The 22,378-nt window shown below is 42.6% G+C and overlaps 1 protein-coding gene across 1 annotated transcript; it reads left to right on the forward strand.

Moving 5' to 3' along the window:
* Window positions 1-12,566: 12,566 nt before the first annotated feature.
* Window positions 12,567-13,151, forward strand: TAL2 (TAL bHLH transcription factor 2). The gene has a single exon (XM_049653783.1). The coding sequence runs from the start codon at window positions 12,782-12,784 to the stop codon at window positions 13,097-13,099; it is 318 nt and encodes a 105-aa protein (XP_049509740.1). The 5' UTR covers window positions 12,567-12,781; the 3' UTR covers window positions 13,100-13,151.
* The last annotated feature ends 9,227 nt before the right edge of the window (window positions 13,152-22,378 follow it).

Consider the following 22,378-nt stretch of genomic DNA (forward strand, 5'->3'; position numbering starts at 1 on the left):
AGAAAATTGAAGCTGGGAGACTTTGAGTAACTTGCTCAGGATGGCAACGAGTGTCAGAGCAAGGATCCAAACACCAGTCAGTCTGCCTCTGCAGCTGATCAAAGGCCTTCTCTTAGCTATTACCCACTTGGTATTTCTTAGTACTATATCCCTCTTAATTCCCAGCAAATCGGTGAGTATTTGTGATTCCTATTTGTTTAGAAAACAGCCTCAGAAGGGTGAAAAAAATTTATTTTGCAATTATTTCAGGTTTTTGTTTCTTCAATAAGTAGCCAGTTTAATTGAGAAGGTGACACAGCAGTATGGGCCTCTAAAGCAATTAATAAATTCCTCTACTTGCGATCCGGACCAGTAATCTTATCGTTGTACTTATCCCAGACAAGACACAGGATTAGACAGCAAACAGAGAAAACAGAGGAAATGAGAAAAGGCATCCAAAAGATAGTGTTACAAGAGTGCAGGAAACTTTGCAAATCTGATTGTGGATGGATCATTCAACATCCCCCCCCCCCCCTGCTTCTCTATTCAAACAGGGCTTCACATTTGGATCCAGTTGAGGACCATCCCTGAGATTCAATGTTTGATGCTTCTTCAATGCAGGATGTCTGCTAACTCGACGAGGCAGGCTGTGGCCACCTTCCAAGTAAGGATAACTTTGTTTACAGAGTAATATTGTTTCTCTTCCTTGGTCAGCTAAAGTCGCTGTGTGCTGCAGGGGAAAAAACCCAATGGACAGAGGGTTTTTTCCCTCCTAAATCAATTTTTTTCTTTATTGTTCCTGTCTGTGAATATGTCCAGGGCCACAAAGCCCGTATACATCCGAGACTCTGGTCTGCAGATTCTAGCATCTTTCCTTTTCTGTCATGACTAGGGAATGACTCAGGAAAGTCCAGAAATGACAATAAAGCAGCCAGATCTCTCTTTCCTTGTGAGAGAAGACCAAAGCTCTCACCCATCCAGCACCCTTCCCAGTGCTCCAGTAGAGATGTGGGCCATGTCAGCTTATTTCTCCTTCCAGATGCCCTGCCTTTCTCTGCAGCCACTTGCTTTATTACTTTTTCATTTGGAGGAGGTTAGAGGAGAGGAGGCAGGAAAAGCCTCAGAGGAGGTAAGCTAACCTCTAAGTGACTCTATGGGTCCTGTGAATGCAGTGACATTAACGTCCATGAGAATTTACAGCCACTGCTGGCTCTGGAATGATGTTTGTCTGAGAACCACTAGTAAAACAGCTGCATAGGAAGTCTTGCTTCTTTGGGCATACTTTTTCATATTTAACTTCTTTGGGAGCAATATTTTGTTTTGTCAAGAATGATAACTCATTATGTAACTTTATAATCAAAATATATAATTTCTCACAATAAATGAAAAAAGTTGGGTGTAATACCTTGCATGACACCTAGTACTTCGTGCTAAATAATGGGGTAGACGATTTGGCGTCTGGCTTCCCTAACTGGTGCTCAGTATTACCCCCAGGTCAACCCAGCACCCTCTCTCTTGTCACAGCCTGCTAGGTAGTCTCCTCACATCTCTTCTCACCCTCTGCGTACAGCAGCCAGAATGCTCTTCTCTTCTTAAAAAATAATCACCAAAACCTCTCCTGTGGCCTGGGAAGCATTCATTTCACAGCAACAAGCTATGTGTCTTCTGACAGAAAGCAGGGGAGGCTGGACGCAGCCATTTGGAGAAATGAATCCGAATGAATGCTGTCTTGCATTCATTCAACAAATGTCTTATCAAGCAGCTTTCATGGGCAGTGAGCACAGCTTGTGGGGTTTAGCGAGTGACAAAGTTAAGTCCTTGCCCTCTTGACACTTAGTGTACAGCAGGCAAGCCAATAAGCAAGTAAACTAGAATGAGATTTGCCGTGGAGAATTCATCATGGCGATGGTGCCCCTTTAACAAACCAGGGTGGCAAAGGAATTTCAATTTGCCAAATAAAGTTTCACAGAAAGATAAAACCTGTGGCCAAGAGTCACACCCACACAATGACAAATTCACTGTAAAAGAATGGACACTTTTATTTTGAGAATGCAGGGTAGGATGTAATAATATAAAATTCATGATGAAAAGCAAGGCAAAGAGGGCCGTTTCACATCGATATGGGGTACAGTTCTCTAAATCAATAAAACTTTAATGAGTCTTCATGTGTCAAATGCACCGTATCTTAAAATATAAAGATCTAAAGCAAATACTCCTGGACAAACCGAAAGGGAGGAACAAACATGAAATAGTAGAGGGAGATTTTCATATAACCCTGTCAAATAGATTATAATAGACCAAAACTCCCCAGAAGAATGCAAAGGATTGATTTAGTGGATGTGTATAAAGACATTTTATTTTTCAAACAGAGCTATACCTCTACAGCTTATGGATTATTTGTAACAGTTGATCATCTATTTTACCAAAGAGAAGCTCTCAATAAATATCCCAAAGCAAAAAATGTATGGAGCATATATTTGACTACACCACAATAACATTTGAAATTAATAGCAAATGGCTAACCAAAAGTACAACAACAAAGAAAATTTTAAAGATTTTCTTTAAAAAAGAAAAATTAAAATAAACAACAGATGTTAGAAAATAATGACAGCGATAGCATAAATGGAAACACAAGATGACACAAAAGGTATATCAGAAGAAAAGTCATAGCCTGAAAATTAATAAAATAAGCACTCAATCTAAGAATGGGAGGTGGAGAGAGAACAAAATAAATGTAAGCAAATGAGAAAAGCAGATTTAATAAAGATAGAGTAGACATTAATTGTATCACAGAGGTAGTTATCAAAAAGAACAATAAAATGCATAAGCTTCTGCAAAGCTAATCAAGTAGAGAAAGAAGTCATGAGCACATAACATGAGGAATGAGAAAGGCAACACAAATACAGATATTTTTTTAAATCATTGAATATAATGTATATATATATATATACACACATATACATACACATATATATGTATATGTATGTATATATATACATGTATATGTATATATATATATATATAATATATAACACTTTATTAATGATTTTGAAAATGTCAAAGTTTATATGTCAAAGTACCAAAATTGATTTAAGAGATACAACACTTGAAGGAACAAAACCCACCTAAAAGGATTTACTAGTGAATTCTATTAACTTCATTCTAAACTATGAAGAACCAGCTAATTCATGTGATGAGTAAATTGATGGGTGCATACATAATAGGTGGATGGAAGAAGGGATGGATGGATGGATGGATGGATGGATGCATAGATGGATGCATGGATGCATGGATGGGTGGATGGATGCATGGATGCGTGGATGGGTGGATGGGTGGGTGGATAGGTGGATGGATCAATGGAGAGATGGATGGTTGGATTGGGGCCTAGATATGCTGAATTGGGGATTGGGAAGGGAGCTAAGAATGAGGAGAGAGGAAAGGAGGTTTAAGACTGGATAAAGCTGATGCTTGACTTCCAGCCAAAATGACCTTGGCCCCCCAACAACCTGGGCTGACAGAAATCCCTTCTGAAACCCCCAGGTTTGGTCTTTCCTGAAGCTGACACCCCCTGCACATAGGACTAGAGGTCCAGTATTCACAGGCTAATCCAGACAGATCAATTAAGGGAGCAGAAGCAGAGAGCCTGACAATGCCCAGGCTCTCCTAGCGACCTGCCCTTCCCTCGCCAGGAGCCCGCAGGTGCAGTCTCTCCAGGGGGCAGTGAGAGCCATGAATAGTAAGGGTTTTAGCTTGAGCACACAGAGGCGTTTAGCTGCCCAAACTTAATCCTTCAATAATCGGATTATGCAAATTTCTCCTCCAACCCCTTCCCCTGGGGGACCAGGACCTAGCCCCTAACTTTCCACATTGGGAGACTGGAATGGGAGAGGGCCCATCATCTGAAGAATCACCGCTAAGTGGAACGGTGCACCAAAATTGTTTCCCAGTTTTAAAAATGATAAAAGCAACAATAATATGTAAGACATTTTTGAGAAGAGAACAGATGTCAACCCTGGTCCCCATGTGCCAGCACAGCTATGCCCCTTTCTCTGTAATCTTCGCCTTTCTGTCAGCCCTTGTTCAGTTGTACACAGATCCCACTCTATAGCTGATTGTTTCATTTTGCATCACACATTTCTGATCATGCTACCCAGTTGCCACAATTCTTTTTTTTACAACCACAGAACACGCCATTAAGCAAATACATTACCTCACAGGTTTTTGGCTAAGAGGAAAGGTAATGTAGGTTCATGCTTTAAAATACAACATGTGGTCTATGAGAATTGTGACCTAACAAGGCATGGCAGAAAAACACGGGCCCTGGGAGGCCTCAATTCCCCTTCCACGTACATAAGACAGAAGGTCAGAAAGAAGACAAATTGGGAATGTTTGTTGGAAATATTAGCTTGTGTTTTTAGAGGTGCTTTTTGTGCACAAATTAACCAATTAATTCTCCCCAACTCACCCTCCAGTGCACCCTTTGTGCTGCCACCAGAATGAGCTTTGTAACCTGTAAATCTAAACATATCGCTCCCAGTTGGCATCACAGGGACTGTCCTGTCCACCACTCCTGTGTAATTCCTACAGCTTTTCCCACCTTTCCAGCCAAGCAACTGGGACCCCTGCCTTGGGTCTGTGCTTTAGATGGCCCTCTACTGGCCCTCCAGTCCCCATCTGGTGCCCATTTCCCACATTCTGTGAGACTGACGCACTGCCTGCTGTGCTAAGGAGGCACCTCCATTTCCCACATTCTAGATCACACTCTGGGTATTCAGGACCCCTGGATTTCTGCTCAAATGGCCCTGAGCCCATTTCAGAGCCTGCACAGGGCTCTTTCTTGGGTCCGTGTGCACTGGGAATCCACATCATATACACAAGGCCCTTCACATAGCAGGACAGAGCTGGGCAGTGGGAAAAAAAATGAGTCAGGAGTCTCCATCTGTACCCTTGTCCTGGATCCCACAAATGTCAGAGGCAACCTATGCCTCAGGGCTGGTTTAAATGCCATCCCTCCCACAAGCTGTCTCTGATCCTCCAGCTAGAATCTTTTGCCTCCCCAGCTCCAAGTTCGCACCCTCTGGCACTCAGGACTGTCTTGTATTTAGTCATTTTTGTCATGCCTCTCCCTCCCAAGGGCTGCGAACCCCTTGAAGCCAGATGTAGAGTTTTCTTTACCTTGTTGCCTCCTGAGAAACTAGCAATTCATGCAACAGATTTTAAAATTTATAATAATAACTGATTTTTTTTTAAGGAGGGGGACAAACAACCACAAATTCTCAGTGGCTTACAACAGCAAAGATTTACTCTTCACTCGTGTTACATGGGGGCTGTTGTGGTTGGTTATGGGTTTGCTCCATGGCTTCCAGGCTGAAAGAGCAACCCCAAACATAACCTTCTCATGACTGAGCCCAACCAGGAATGGCTCTTAAAGCTCCCATTCCACAAACTGAGGGTAGATGGGGGGTGGGAGGGAGGGGTGGGTGGGTGATGGGTATTGAGGAGGGCACCTTTTGGGATGAGCACTGGGTGTCGTATGGAAACCAATTTGACAAAAAATTTCAAAAAGAAAAAAAAAAAGCTCCCATTCCATCACCGTGGCTGTCAGGTCTGCTCACATTCCATTGGCCCATGCAAATCACGTGGCCAAGCCTGGACATGCAGTCCTCTCCCACCACCTACAGGGAAGCACTGCCAGTCACATGGCAGTGGGTGGGGCTATATAATTCTCTCCTAGGAAAGGGAGCCAGTAGTTGCCCTCACAATCCTATCACTGACCATATTTCACAGATAAGGAAACTGAGGCAGGGAGAAATAATATAATTTGCCAAGGTCACGTAAGTGGGGTGGACCAGGGATTTCAATCTGAGTAATACAACTCCAAAGTCATTTACTCTTATCCACTAAGCTGAATTGCACTGTGAATTTATTGTACCAAATCCTATGCTGGGTCCTTCAGAGAATGTGATGTGTATAAACTCATTACTTACCCATTCATTAATCAACCGATGTTTGGTGAAAGCCTATTCACTGGGGTTGGGAGGAGACAGAATAAATAAGTAAAGCATTACTAAATGGAGATGAGCACTAAAGAGGAGAATAAATAGGGCAGGAGGGTGAAGAGTCCCTGTGTGTGAGAAGGTGCAATTTTAGATATTGTGCTCAGAGGATCTTCAGGAGAAGGTGACATGTGACCAAAGACCTGAAGAATGTCAGTTCCCTGAGAACAGGGATTTGTGTCTGTTTTGTTTGAGGTTGTCTCCCTGCACCTGAACAGGTGCTGGACCTTAGTAGGTGCTCAGTGGCGACTGTTGAGTGAATGAAAAGAGGTATGTGTGAGGGGGAACTATGTGGATAACTTGGAGGCAGAGTGTTTCTGGCAGAGAAAACAATGCAAAGGTCCTGAGGCAGGAGGGTGTTTGGTGTGTTCCTGAAACAACAAAGGTCAGAGGGACTGCAGTTGACTAAACCACAGGGAGAGAAGGGACAGACAGGTCAGGTAAAGGGTATCCTAGGGGCCATTATGAAGACTTCAGGTTAGTTCTGAGTGAAATGGAGAGCCACCTAAGGGTTTTCATAGGATCATTCTGAGTGATGTTGGATAGTAGATGGAAAGAGAAAGCGTAGAAGCAGAAGACCGGTTAGAAGGCCACTGAAATAGCGGAGCTCTGTGCTGGGCACCGTGGAACCTGAGATGCATAAATCCAGGCGTCTGCCCAGTGCAGTGACTGCTGTACTTCGCAGTGCGTCCTCATCTCCTGGAATACTTAGTTAAAACGCGGGTTTCGGACCCCCACCCCCAGAAAACCCGATCTAGCGGGTGTGGATCGTGGGCCTGGGAAGCGGGAGCACGGGGACCCGGGAGGGACGGGCGGGAAACCCGGGCAGGAAGGGGCCCCGTGGGGCCTGGAGACAAAGGCCCGGGTCCTATAAAGGCAGCAGCGGAGGCGCGGCGTCCAGGCGAGGGCGCACACGGCCAGCGACCGCGACAACGACGGCGCGGTCTCCCGGCTCTTGGCGAGCAGGTGCGTCGATCCTTGCGGTACGTGGGTGCCGCCGGGGCCGGACTCATGGGTCAGCGGGTCTCCCGCGCAGCGCCGGGTCTGAGCCGTGGTCGCCCTGGAGGACAGGGATGTGGAGGCGACTTGGCCGCGGCTACCAAGTCGACTCAGTGAGACCTGGGGGCTTTCCGAGCGGTAGGGGTGGTGGCGGGGCTCCGGGGGAGCAAAGCGGTCCCCTAGTGCGTGTTGGCCCGGCCGCTTCACCTTGATACGGATGCTGGAGACACCCCGGAGCACCTCCTGGGGCCGTTTGGGTAGCTTCTGCGTACCGGTGAGCTTACTCCCCCGAACCTGGCAGGTGTGAAACTTGAGCACCAGATGCTTTCCGGGACGCCTTGTTCACAAGGCCGGGCTCCGCAGGCCCGGGGGAGCGAAGGTTAAGAAGAGAAAAAGGGGGAAAGCCGGGAAGTGAAGTGGGCGAGGGCAGCAGGTCGGGCGGGGTGGGCAGGGGACGCAGGTGCATGGGGCGGTGAGGCGCGGGTGGAACTCTCCCGGAGCACGGGGTACCCACCCAAAGACTGTGATTCATGGTAAATGTATGTATTTAGAACATCAACATGCGGGGTTATCTAATGAGAAAAGTAACTTGCATAATAGTGTGTGTTCTGATTTTTAAACGACATATGCATGGTATATAAAGGATATATATCATTTATACACACACCAAACTGGCTACTGCTGGGAGAAAAAATTCGATAGATAGATAGAGAGCCTTGTATTTGTTTACTGTATGCACTTGTGTACCGCTTCGTTTTCGTTTTTGTTTTTGTGTTTTTTTTTCTTGGATGAGCATGTGTTACTTCTATAATAATTTCAAAAGGCAAAACCATATCCAGTGTTGGAGGTTAGGTACCTTACCCTAACCCAACTCTATAAACTACCTTTCATCTCTCTCTTTCTGGAGACTATTTTCACTTGTTTTCAAGAAAAAGATGAAAGAAGAAACCAAATGACAGGAAGAGAAATTTAAAGTCTTATGAACAAAGAGCTATATGAGTCTGAATGTCGGGGACAGGCCACCACAGGAATGTTAGCTGTGACCCTTTGCTGCACCCTTTCCTGTGGCAGGGGTGCTCTGTGTCTAGACACCATTGGCATACAAAAAAAGCAGCAACCCCTATTGGGGGCATAGGTCACTTTCTGTGGGGGCATAATTATCATTCTTTTCTCTGGTAACCTGTGACCTTCAGTGGTGGCACCATAATAGAAGTTTGTGCCCACCTATGTTCCTGTTATATTTACCATCACGCTTCTCCTGCCCAGGCATTTTTAACCCCAGGTTCGTGACACCCACTCACCCAGAGGTCTATGAGTAGAAATCAGGGTTCTATATATCTGGACGGGGAAAAAAATTACATCTTTATTTCCAGTCACCTTTAATCTAAATTTTGCATTTCCTTTACTTATGGGCGATAAAGATTAGTACTGGTGACAACATCACCAACAAAAATCATAAATCCCTTCATCTCACAGATGTTGCAGATCTTTTGAAAAAACCGTTTACGTATCACCGTGTAGAAATTACAGTAGTAAATCATTTAATGTGTTTAAAAAAAGAAAGTGCATTATTACTGCGTTGCATTTTTAAATTATTTTAATAAGTATTAATTATAATTGGTCATTTTTATGCGTCCATGTATTTCAATTCATGCATTTAAAATAATTATTTTGAGAAGGGAACCAAAAGCTTTTTATCTTATGTATTTAAAATTATTGTTCTGGGGTAGAGTCCTTCCCTAGACTTCCCCAGACTGCCAAAAGAGTCCATGGCACAAAAAAGGTTATGGACCCTGACCCATCAGGAGTCAGTGGTGACAAGATGCATAAATACAGAGGCATGGGACACAGGCTGTGCCACTGATTCCCTGCGTGACCTTGGGACAACATGCTTTACCTCTGTTTTGACATCTATCAGATGTCTTCTGCTTCTGTGGCATCTGGTGTATTTTTCAAGCTCTTAAATTATTCTGAAATCAAGCTTAGCAGTAATCAGTCCTTACAACTGGGAAAACACTAAATGCAATTTTCCTTTGATTTAATAAGTACTTTAGTAATTTTCCAGTGACCGCTGCTTTGAATTTTTCCAGCTTGTTAAATCGCTGATTTCAATTTCCCCCTGTGGAGAAGAGTAACACCCTTGAGGATAAATCAACAAGGAATTATTAAGCGCCTTCCAGGAGGGCAGGCTACATTTCTGAAGCCTATCTTTTCCTCTCCTTATTTCCTCTGTCTGCTTCTAGCACAATGGGATTGAGCCCTCTTAGAAGAGAACACCAGTTAGTTTATCCTGCCTAATCTTTTTCTTCCCAGCTTGAAAAAGATGGCCCCTGTCCCCCACCCCCGCCCCCGCTCCCCCAAGGGACTAGAGTTGACTTAGTGAGTGAGCTAAACCCTCTTTTGACAAGAGAAGCTTGAAAGTAACTTTGCTCCCACAGTCCTGGCTGCAAAGCAGCCGGCCTCGGTGTGAGCAAAACTGGATAGTTTTCTATCTTAAAATCCCGTGATTTAAGCTCAGACTGTCATATTTCAGTTTTAGTTGGTTACAAGTTCTGACAACACTCCTATTTTCATTGTAGGTGAAAGACTAGGTTATTTAGAAATAAGGTAAGTTAGATAATAAAAAGCAATAGGCAGGTCATTGTGGCATTTCAGAGCAGAAAGAGGCCTTCGGTATCACCTTGTGCACCCCCTTGGTCGGTCGGGAATCCCCCTGGAATGCCTGGGGTAGGTGCTGTTTCTCTGCCCCTACAGCCCCTGTGCTTCTCTCTCCATTCACAAGGCATTGGTTTCCTCAGCATCCAGCAGCCGGCACAGCGTCCGGCACATGGGGTCAGTAAGTGTTGATGCCTAAGCTCGGAGCGCATATGATTGTAATTGGATCATGGGTCCTACTAAGAGTGTCTCCACAGAGAAAGGAAGTAGACCTGAGTGGCTGCTGGAGGGAGCCTGAAGCCAGCCAGTCAGCTTGGGCCGCCATGCTTCCCCTTACCACTGGTTCTCAGCACAGCAATCTGTCTCCAACCTAGGCAGAAACAGGAAAGGCAAAAAAAACAGGGATGGGGAAATGTCCTGGGAGCATGCAGGTAATTGAAAAATGCTATTCTTTGGAGTAATGACACTTCCCATCTGCATAGGGAAGAGAATCCTTGTATTTATTAGGCACCTATGTAGCAGGCACATACTGTCTCATTTATGTATTCATATGCATCATATAATGTATTATTTAATCCTCACAAGAACCCTGATGATGGCTTTATTTCCATTTTCCAGAGAAGAAATCAGTTAAAGAAGTTAACTGATTTTCACAGACTCATATATCTAAGAAATGGAGAGCTGAGATTTAAAGCCAGGTCTTTCTACATTAAAGCCCATAAGCTTTCTTAGTTTTTTCCTATTATGAAGCAAATAATATATGAATCTTTTCTTATTATAAAAATGTAAAATGTTACCCAACTGTACCAAATAACACACACCCATCTCCTTTTTCTATCTTTTTTTTTTAAAGTTTATTTATTTATTTTGAGATGGGGAAGGGGGTAGTGAGGGAGGGAGGGAAGTGCAGAGGGAGAGGGAGAGAGACTCCCAAGCAGGCTCCACACTCAGTGCAGAGCCAGACTCGGGGCTCTACGCAGGGGCCTCTATGAGGGGATTGAACTCAACAACTGTAAGATCATGACCTGAGCTGAAATTAAGAGTTGGACACTTAACCAACTGAGCTACTCATGCGCCCCATTCATCTCCTTTTTCTGTCTTCCCCCAACCCCCTGCCCTCCCCCAAGGAACCATGTCAACAGTTTGGCCTGAATCCTTCTAAGTATTATGTTCTACATCCACACACACACCTGTATGTCCATATACTCTTACAGAGCACAACAAACAAATACGTAAATCAGGCTCAGACCTTTTCTATTACACTGTAGCTTCTTTATTAGGAAAACAAATCGCTAAATTACAATGAACATTTACCTTCCCCTGTTTTATTTGTCGAGATAATAACTGTAATCACTTAACATTTATTGAGCACTTCCTGTGTGCCATTTTGCTAAAGTGGTTTACGTGGATCATTTTATTTGTCCTCACAGGTAGTACCTGGAGTCACCCTTTACTTATGAGGCATTTGATGGACAGAGAGTTGAAGTAGATTGCTCAGGGTCACACAGCTAGGAGGAGCAGAACCTAAAGCCAAACCGGGGTTCTGGCTCCAAAGCCTATGTTTCTAACCACCATGCAGATGCTTCCATTGGCGACTGACCCCTATAGAGTCAGGGCTCGATGGTCACAGCGTGGCTTGTTCTAATAAACTGAGACCATCATTTGGTCCCTACAGAAGGGCAGACGTGCCAGCACACGTGTAGTGAAATGACACCTGGGACGTGTTGGCCTCCCTCAGCCAATCCCAGCAGTGTCTATAGTACTGTCACTACAACCAACACTGCTTGCGTATGTATGTAGCGTGAGTGCCTGGCACAAAACAAATGCTCTGTTTGCTCTTGTTTCCCTTAGTTTATAGTTCACAGAATGCTTTCACATGCAGCATTCCCCTCAATCCTTACAGCAGGCTATGAGGAGAGGATGGTATAATTACACCCATTGTAGATAGCTAAGGAACTGAGGCTCAGGTTGGTGAAGGGACTTAGGCAGTGCCTCACAGCTGGTTGGTGTTTGGTGCTGTGATGAGAACACACACGCTCTGAAGGGAAGGGTGGCTCTTCCCCTGTGCTAAACTCCTGCTCTACCTTCCCCCAGGATTGCGGGGATCTGGGGAGCGTTCTGCTTCTTTATCATACAGAGTTTAGATAGGGATGAGGGTGTTCCTACTTGGAGAGTAGAGCAGTGGTGTTCAAAGTCCGCCACATGCCAAGATCACGGAGAGGTTTGTTCGTTGATGCGCCATCCGTGTTCCCATTCACACATGTTAATCCAAGCTGTCTGCAAAAAGGGGACCATGCCTCTAAGAGTTAAAAATGGCAAAGTAAGATTTGGCAGTAGATGGTGATAATCAACTGTCCTGGAGTTGGAAAGGTCACCTGAGTGCCGGCTCGTGGAGGCCCGAACATCTTCTACGGCATCCATGGTAAATCGTCACCCTCACTTTCTCTTTGTCCTTTCTTCTTGTCATGCTGAATATCCCCACTGTGTTTTTCATAAAAGAGGGTCTGAAGACTCTTCACCACTCTGTTCATACTCCCCTAAATGTGGTCCAGTCTGGATATTTTACCTTTTGCACAGTGAGGTCCAACCCTCCAGGTGAGGTCTGCCAGCTAAGAGGAGAGCTGTGCTATCATCTCCATTCCCACAATTATCTTATTAGTGGAATCTAGAATCACGGCTTATACTTTTTGAGAATCCATATTCGACTCCCTGTTGGCTAAGTATAGATTTTATTTGCACAAGTACTTAAACCTATACTGTGCCTGGTTCTGGACAATTAGGAAGAGTTGGTTATAAAAGCAGTAGTGAGGGTTCTGGGGTAAAACGACCTTGTAACAGGGGGCTTTGAAACAGCTAGGGAGAAAAAGGCTGAAAGGTATTGTTCTTACCCTGTCCTTTCTTCTGCCACATTTTCTTCCCTTACCCAAAGGAAGACTCAGAAAAACCTAAAAATGAGGAAGTGAATTTCCTAAAACCCGGGTCAAGAAGAACTGACATCCCAAATTCTTGGCAGGACATGTGATGCCCAATAGCCCTCTTATCAGGTATTGGCCCTTAGGGCCCTTTCTCTTTCCTGTCTCAGGAACTCGAACATGACCAGGAAGATCTTCACAAATAGCAGGGAGCGGTGGAGACAGCAGAATGTCAACAGCGCCTTTGCCAAGCTGAGGAAGCTCATTCCCACTCACCCTCCGGACAAAAAGCTGAGCAAAAATGAAACCCTTCGCCTGGCAATGAGGTATATCAACTTCTTGGTCAAGGTCTTGGGGGAGCAAACCCTGCAGCAAACGGGAGTGACCGCTCAGGGAAACATTCTGGGACTCTTTCCCCAAGGATCCCACCTGCCGGACAGGACTCTGCTCGGTGACTACCAGGTTCCTTCACTTGACCCAAGCCACCACATTGCATAGTGGAGCTCTGGCTGTCATCACCCAGCGGGGCACTTGCTCAGAAGCCACTGGCTGAGTGACTGCCTTTTGCACGTTCCAGAGTCAACTTGATGAATAAATTTGGGAGGCATGAATTTAAGCCTCATAGGAGGTAGCTTGGGGCCAGCTGCAGGGAGCCAAAAAGATGCCATGAAGAATGTGGCTTTGGAGTCTGTCACCCCCAGGGCGGGGGCGGGGGGGGGGGGACACTTCAGGCGAAGCAGCCTGCCTCTATTTCATTTATCCAGGATCTGCATAATGTTTGGAAAAGAAAAGCATCGGTTAAAAACAGGTTGGAAAATCACTGTTTTACTCAATATGTTTTCAATTACAAGGAAGTTTTTCCATAACAGATCTCAGGCCGATGAATAAAAAATGCTTCCCTGAGAACATATTTTAAAGTTAGTTTTGAGAAATGCAGTCTGTTTGATGGAGGGTGAACAAAATAAGGTTGATGAATGTGAAGACCGCCCTCACAGAAACGAACTTGGAGACTTGTGGAAAACTCTGGAGAAGAGATCCTCCTGACATGTGAGGCTTACAGGAACACAGCAGATACATGTGGAAGAGCTCTGCATCCTTTATCTCTATGGAAATGTGAGGTGTTGCTCGCATTGAGCCATTTATATATGTGTTATCTCTAAAGCCAAATGGTGGATTATATCTGTGAGTGGAAAGGACTGGATAATTTGTGGTTTAGAGTTCATAGTTTTCTTATGAAAAATAGCTAAAATAGGTTACCTGCCCCCTTAGTTTCGCATGTCAGGCATTAAAACTTTTAATGTAGCCTGAGTTCCTGCTGATTTAAGACCTGTGAAATTCAAACATAATTATGAAAATCCAAACATTGCCATTTAACAACTCATTTAACAACTCATGTAACAGAGAGCTTAGTTTAAACAAAAGATCTAGGGTAGACAATAGGAATGTAATACCAGATTTTAGTGAATTAATGAATTTGTAATTTGTCTTCCTTGCTGTGGAGCGTTAGCTCAATCTTATGCTGGGAGGGGTGGGACCCCCTAGTCAATGAAACAGCGTGGATCTGACAGAACTACTCATAAGCATGTGCCACCCTGCTGATTGGATTCAAAGATGGATTCAAAAATGAATCCCATAGCTGAGCCCAGAATACAAATAGTGTCATTTGATTGTCTCTGGGACATTTTATTCCCCTAAAGTTCTTGACGGTACGTTGGTTTTAAAACATTCTGAACCACAGGTAGGAAATTGCTGGATTTGCGATTACAGATTTCCAGTGTACACACAATAGGGGGATTTCAATTTCCTCTTACTCTAGAAAGATATTTGATTTATGGAAGGTTGAAAAGGTTTAGTTTGGTGATCGGAAGAAAGCTAGATGAGGCTCCCCCCAAATCTCATTCCCCACAAATAGCAAGGTCATAATATCATTAACCTCTACCCGGCACTCACGCTCATAGTCCAGTGCATTTATCAGAAGCAATATGTTTTCCTTCTAGGTTCTTTCTTCCCACTGCATTCCATAAACTTCCCTATGGATCCAGAATAGTACAGGGAAACACATGTGCACAGAGACTAGGCTATTTCCCCTGAATGTGCATTTCTCTCTCATGAGGTTATGTGGGCTTAAATGTGTCAAACTACCAACTGATAGTATATCTCAGAGCTTCGATGACAGTTGTCAACTGAACAACATTACTTATTCTCTCATCTGGCATTAAATCAAAATAACAATTTTGACAATATTTTTTTATTAGCTTCATTGTGACATGTTGCCGAGGAAAGTACAGAAGACTTCTTTGCCTGAATGCAGGATTTTATTGCTCTTCTCAGAATGAGTGCACTTTTCTGCTGTTGGGGCCATGTCTGTGTGTACAGAAGGCCTTCTCACTGAAATGTAAGAGAGTGCTCCTGAAAAGTCATGAGGAGATTGAGTTATCATTAAACTATATGAGGGGGGTAATGATTTAAAGAAACTCTGCAGGAAATTCCATTGGAAAATGAATAAACACTTAAAATATTACTTGGTGTAATTCGCCTCTTAAATTATGTTGCAAGCTTAGATTTTGGTCTATCAGGTTATGCTGGATTAAAGTGACTGTCAAAAGGAATTGTAGGTACACATGGATCAAAATGTTTGGCAAGGTGTACATGAGGCCAGATGCTAATTGAAAAACTACTCTGTGGTCTTCTTTGCTGTCTTAGGCTCAAGGCTTGGTGATTGCAGTAGTAAGAATTTATGGTTAAAACACTACAGTTCACTGATGGTACATCTCTTTATGGATCATTTGAACGCAACAGAAAAAGTTTAGACAGATTATATCATCTATGCTACTCTGTTACTTGGAAAAAATGTTTGGTCTGCTATGGATACCACTGGAAACTTTTGGAAACCAGGCATAAACGGGGCCATTGATTTATAGAGATTGTTAGATTGGCTAGTTTTACTCCTCATTTTACAGAGGACAAAACAGGTCCAGAGACTTGTAAGTGACTTTCCAGAGATCCCATGGACAATTAGTGGAAAGCTGGGACACAGTGCCTGATTTCCTGGCCCTGTGTACGACCTTTCTACAGCCCTGTTCAGCCACTACGTTTTTTAGGATTGAAAATGGATAAGCACCTTATTGTTATGCTCATCTCTTTTCAACAGTGTTCAGTAATCTTCTTCATATGCCTTTTTATTCAAATTAAATTATTATGCTTTATAGAATGTGATTAGATGTATTAACCAAAGATTTTTTTGTTGATGTGTTTTATGAGTTTTTAACCATTGAATTTGCTATTTAACTATTAATTTATTGAGAATAAATTATTTAAGAAAAGAAACTGTTCTTTTAAAAAAAGAATTTAATAAATTTACTAAGCACATCCACCTGTTCTCTCCATCCTCACAGCCACTGTTCTGGCTTTGACACCCCCCACCCCCCACCTCCTGCACCATTGTTTTTAGTCTAGAAAAAATCTAGCATCCCCTGCTTAGTCTCTCTCTCTCTCTCTCTCTCTCTCTCTCTTTCTCTCTCTCTCTCCCTCTGGCTCTCTTTACTTCACCTTTCACACAGCTCCCCCATTGTCCTTCTCAAATCACAGCTGTGGTCAGATCACTCCCCAGCTATCAAACCTTCAGTGTCTTGTCCACCAGACTGAGACATATGCCTTACCCCAGTAAACCAGGCACTCTGCAACCTGGTCCTTCCATGTACTTTCCACAGTCCCCTAAGTATATTGTACATGCCAATGAAACTACTTCACTTGATGGTCCCCAAACATGTCCCACTTCTTAATACCTCTGACTTTTCTCTTGTGACTCCGCTTGCACACATGAATGTTCCCATTCTCTCTTGTTCTTTTTTCTTAAGTTTATTTTTTTGAGAGAGATAGAGACAGCACAAGTGGGGGAGGGGAAGAGAGACAGGGAGAGAGAGAATCCCAAACAGACTTTGCAGTGCAGACCCCAATGTGGGGCTCGAACTCACGAAACCATGAGATCATGACCTGAGCTGAAGCCAAGAGTTGGACGCTTAACAGGCTGAGCCACCCTGGCACCCCCCATTCTCTCTTGTTCTACTTGTCCCTACACCCGCACCGAATTCCACTCACTAAAATCCTTCATGACTGATCTTAAACACCACTCCTTCACAAAGCCTGCCTCCTTGTAAACACCATCTCTTACATGAAGTCCTCTTAGATTTCCACCATTTAATCTGATCTCTCCTTTCTTAGAATCCCCTTTTGTGCTTCATGACCCTTATTTCCTCTAGTCAATGTTACAGACATCTGTGTATATGCTGTCCCCCTTCCCAAGTAAGCTAAGATCTTGAGGAGAAGGATAGTTTCTAATATTTACTCCTCATAACAGCCCTGCAAGAGACTTCACTTTCAAAATGAGAAAACTGTAATCAGGACTGCCTCTGTTAAGAATATTCCCCTAGCCTCCCCTAAAAGACAACATTGAAATGAAACTTGATCAGACTGAATTTTCCTGAGAAACCCAAAGTCTAATGCCCTTCTTCAATGTTTGTTTCTCATCATTTCTATTCAATATACCCCTTGTAGCACCTGCCCGAGGAAGTTTCACCACCTAAGAATGGCTTGAGATGGCCGAAATATGTATAAGTTATGCACAACCGGCTTTGTCCTTAAGAAGGCAAAAGATGAAAAGGGTCCGGGAGAATGGACAGCTTAACTGCTGACCCACAGGTCAAAGGTTGGTTAAAAGTCACATCCTTAAATAAAAAGGTCGGAGATAAGGAGGGAATCTAAAAGTCCAATGGTAATGCAAAGCAAGGGATTTAAAATGGCAGGTGTTAGAAAGGAACACCAAGGAATGAATGCACTCAAGGGATTGCAGGAGGCCAGGAGCACAGTCTCCTAAAACACTGTCACTTCTGTGGCCATTACGTTTCCCATAAAGAGGGAAACTTTGCCTTTTATCTTCTCTTTCTTGCCAAAGACCTATCACAAAGAGATCTTAAAGAGCACTAGATTTTAACAAAATAGACATAAATTTGTTTAGGTTTGTAATCTACCAAATAAATTTACTCTAAGAATTTAATTTCCAGAGCTCACGAATTGCTGGTAGTCAAGTAAAGCAAGCTGTTGAATTGTGTTATCTGGAAAAATCTGAAAAAACAGGATTATTATCCAATATGTTCATACACTTGGACCTAAGTAATTATCCTTCTGGGAACCTGTCACAAAGAATTAATCAGAATCATGGCCAAAGAAGTATGTACATGGATCTCTATGTCAGAATTTTACAAAGTACATAAAATGATAATAATAAGAGTAAGAGCTAAGTCTTGCTGAGTGCTTACTATATTCCAGGCACTGTGCCAAGAGCTTCCAATGTATCAGCTCACCTGTCTTCATAGCGATGTTGTATTGTTAACATTATATTAATTACATGTGTCATTCTCACTTCCCAGCTGAGGAAACTGAAGTTTAGGAAATTATTTATCTTGTTCCAGTTTTCTCTGCAGAGTTAGAATTTGACCCTCAGTCATTTTTACTCAGAATTACTGCTTTTCATGGACAGACTTTTTTTTTTTTTTGCGTCAGAATTCTTACTTCATTTTTATTTTTAAATTTTAAAAATTTATAGGGGCACCTGGACGCCTCAGTCAGTTAAGCGTCCGACTTCAGCTCAGGTCATGATCTTGTGGTTCATGAGTTCCAGCCCCGCATCGGGGTGTATGCTGACAGCTCAGAGCCTGGAACCTACTTCGGATTCTGTCTCCCTCTGTCTCTGCCCCTCCCCCACTCACGCTCTGTCTCTGTCTCTCTCTCTCTCAAAAAGAAATAAACATTAACATTTTTTTTAAATTTATTATTCTTTTATTGAAGTATAGTTGACACACAATGCTACATTAGTTTCAGGTGTAGGAATTCCTAAATTTTTAAAATCCTGACCACCTTAATGGAACATCGTGGACCAGGAATATTACCCAATAACATTACTGGGTAATCAAACACAACCCCAAAAAACGAAGGGTCCTGTTTAGAAGCACCAAGCTGGGGATAATATTATGATAAGACTCCATGAGGACACTGTCCTGCAGAAGCAGGCTGGGGTGTTCGCCTGCAGGAGAAACTATTTGTTCCTCTGTTTGGATTTGCTTCCCACCTCTTCCTCCGCCCGGGCTTAAGCATGCCGATGGTTCAGGGCATTGGTACTTGTGTGTGTGTGTGTGTGTGTGTGTGTGTGTGTGTGTATTTGCTCATGCACAAGGTAGGAAATCTGCTCCTCCACATCTCCTACCTGTCCTCCGTCTGGTTTTAGCTCCTCTGGAATTGAGGAAGAAGGAGGGTCTAAGGAAATGGACAGTGTTTTTCTTCACTGGTTTGGGTTGCATTCTTTTCCTATATTCCATTTAGACTGTTTGTATCAATTCTTCTTAACTGGTCATAGAAGCCCCAGGTTTAAAAACACTGTGGAACAGCAGAGAATTAAATCTCTCGGATTCATCAAGACTCTGTCTTGCATGTAATCTTATGGTCACCGTGGCCCTTTCCCCCAGTCTGGGAGAAGTGGAGTGCTAAGCTGAATATTTTGCATTGGCTCCAATAGTCAAATCACTTCAGTGTATTTTTTGTATCTTTCACTGAATAAACCAAAATTTAATTTTACCTTGCGGTGTGTGTATGTGTGTGTGCACGCATAAGGATATGTGTACACATTCCTCTTCCCACCAACCAGCAGAACACATGAGAGTGTACAATTATGTCAGCAGTTGGGAAGTATCAACCCATACAGGCAGTGCACAAAGAGTGGATTTTGAAGGATTTAAAAAATGCAACAACAGTGACCAGCAAATATGTGGAAGGGAATGAGCTAATCAGTTACATGAGACTATTGGGTCTCTGAGAGAAGTTTACAGGGAGAGGTTGTCATATTAGTGACGTCTTTCAGTCTTCCCTTGAACCCCTTTCAGTTTGGACCAATGGGTAACCAGATAAAGCTAAAGGTGAGGATCTGAGGTGCCTGGGTGGCTCAGTTGGCTAAGCATCTGACTCTAGATTTTGACTCAGGTCATGATCTCATGGTTTGTGAGTTTGAGCCCCACATTGGGTTCTTCACTGATAGAGTAAAGTCTGCTTGGGATTCTCTCTCTCCCTCTATCTCTGTCCCTTTCCCACTCATGCTCTCTCTTTCTCAAAATAAATAAATAAAATTAAAGAAAAAGGTGGGGATCTGTTGGCCTGAGATCCAATTTCTTGGTGTCTCTTTAACACCCTACCCAAGGAGGTAGAGGTCATTGATCACAAGATCTATGTGATCAAAGAGATCACAAAATGAGCCAAATCCCATAAGGAGAAGCCTGGGGTTAAGAACTGTAACCATGTGAAGCCTGGGAGGTCCTCAGGCTTCTCACATGGTATTGTACTATTCTGGATAGGGCAGGCCCCAGAGATGCCCCTCCTCCATGCCTGCTAGACATTCTGGGCAAAAACTGGATACCTGTTTAGCTTCCAAACAGTATGTGAGAGGAGAGCCCTAGATGTTCTCTGAGCTCGCTCTTCCTGCGTGACTAGATTTATGCAATCAAGTAAACAAACAAGAAAATGTAGCATTTGCCAAATTGGTATCTGAATCTTCTAAAAAGCTTTCACCTTGGAGCCCTAATTTGGGCAAACATCGTAAAATATTTTGGAGTAAAAATGAGTTTTAAGAAGGTAGTCACATACATAGTTGAAAAGAAAACTTTCTAAGCAAAACTTTAAAAATACAAAATTCTCAAGGCATAAACATCTTTTTATTAAGTACTTCTGTTTAAAGAATAAATATGTGTTATCTGGTCAGATAAAATGTTAGGCTAAAGTGTAAAACAGTTAAAAAGCTATACACTTTTTCATTTGTGGCTACAGTATACTAAAATAAAATGGTCTCAATTCACTTGCCATATTTTTATAAATTGACAAAGTGTCTTAAAATTTATAGTTTTTGTATTTTAGAAGTAATGTTTCTAAAGATAGGATTGAGATAATGGGGGGGGGGGAGATAATAATACACCTAGAAAACAGTTATCAAAATGTCACTTTCCAAGGCTATTTTTTAAAATAGGTTCCATGCCTAATGTGGAGCTTGAACTCACCACCCTGAGATTAAGAGTCGCATGCTCTATCAACGGAGCAAACCAAGTGCCCCACCAAGGCTATGTTTTAAAGAAAAAAAAAAATGTGAGTGGGGTTAGTAAGAGCAGTATTTTTTCTTTTAAAAATATTAAGCTCTGTGAAAGACAATGTCAAGAGAATGAGAAGACAAGCCACAGATTGGAGAAAAAATATTTCCAAAAGGATTGTTATCCAAAATACTCAAAGAACTCAATAAGAAGAAAATGAAAAACCCAATTAAAAAATGGGCCAAAGACCTGAACAGCCACCTCACCAAAGAAGATATACAGATGGCAATTAAGCATATGGAAAAATGCCCCACGTCTTATGTCATCAGGGACACGTGAATTCAAACAATGGTATTCAAACAATACCATTACACACCGATTAGAACAGCTGAAATCCTGAACACTGACAACACCAAATGGTGGAGGGCATAAGGAGTAACACACTGCTGGTGGAAATGCAAAACAGTATAGCCGCTTTGGATGAAGGTTTGGCAGTTTCTTTCTTTTCTTTCTTTCTTTCTTTCTTTTTTCTTTCTTTCTTTCTTTTAAATTTTTTTTTATTTTTGTTTCTATTTTTGTTTTTATTTTTGTTTTTGAGAGGGAGAGAGAGAGTGAGAGAGAGAGAGAGAGAGAGGGAAAGAGAGAATCCCAGGCAGGCCCTGTGTGACAGCACAGAACAAGATGTGGGGCTTGATCCCATGAACCGTGAGATTATGACCTGAGCCGAAATCAAGAGTCAGATGACTCAGCCACTGAGTCAACTGACTGAGCCACTCAGGTGCCTCTGGCAGTTTCTTATAAAACTAAACATGTCCTCCCATACAATCCAACAATTGCTCCCCTCAGTATTTACCCAAAGGAGTTGAAAACTTATGTCCACACACATACCGTCACATGGATGTTGATAGCAGCTTTATCCATAATTGCCAAAACTTGGAAGCAACTAAGATATCCTTCAGTAGATGAATGGATAAATAAGCTGTGGTACATCTAGACAATGTAATATTATTCAGCACTAAAAGGAGATGAGCTATCGAGCCATGAAAAGACATAGAGGAATCTTAAATGCATTTCACAAAGTGGAATGAGCCAATCTAAAAACGCTGCCTACTGTATGATTCCAACTACATGACATTCTGGAAAAGGCAAAACTATGGAGACAGTGAAAAGATCAGTGGTTGCCAGAGTGGGAGGGGGAAGAATGAATAGGGAGAGTACAAGAGGATTTTTAAGACGGTGAAATTATTCTGTATGATATTATAATGATGGATACATGTTGTCATACATTTTTTTCCCTCCAGCAATCCAACATGTAACATTAACAAAAACTAGATTTTTAAAATCAGTGACATTTATTTGTATGGGTTTAACTATGTAATATCTCGTGATAATCAATGACAACAAAGAAGCTGTTTTAGTGAATCTAAAATTAGAATTTTTTAAAATTCCAGCATAGTTAACATACGGTGTTAAATTTCAGGTGGATAATATAGTGAAACAACAATTCTGCACATTACTCAGTGTTCATCATAAGCATACTCTCAATCCCTTTCACCTAAGCAAGTATCCTCCTATTCTTCCATCCTCCATATGGCATTATAGATTTATCAAAACCCTTAGAATGTACAACACCAAGAGCGAACCACTATCTTTTAAC

Source organism: Panthera uncia, chromosome D4 (assembly GCF_023721935.1).
Source record: "Panthera uncia isolate 11264 chromosome D4, Puncia_PCG_1.0, whole genome shotgun sequence".
NCBI lineage: Eukaryota > Metazoa > Chordata > Mammalia > Carnivora > Felidae > Panthera > Panthera uncia.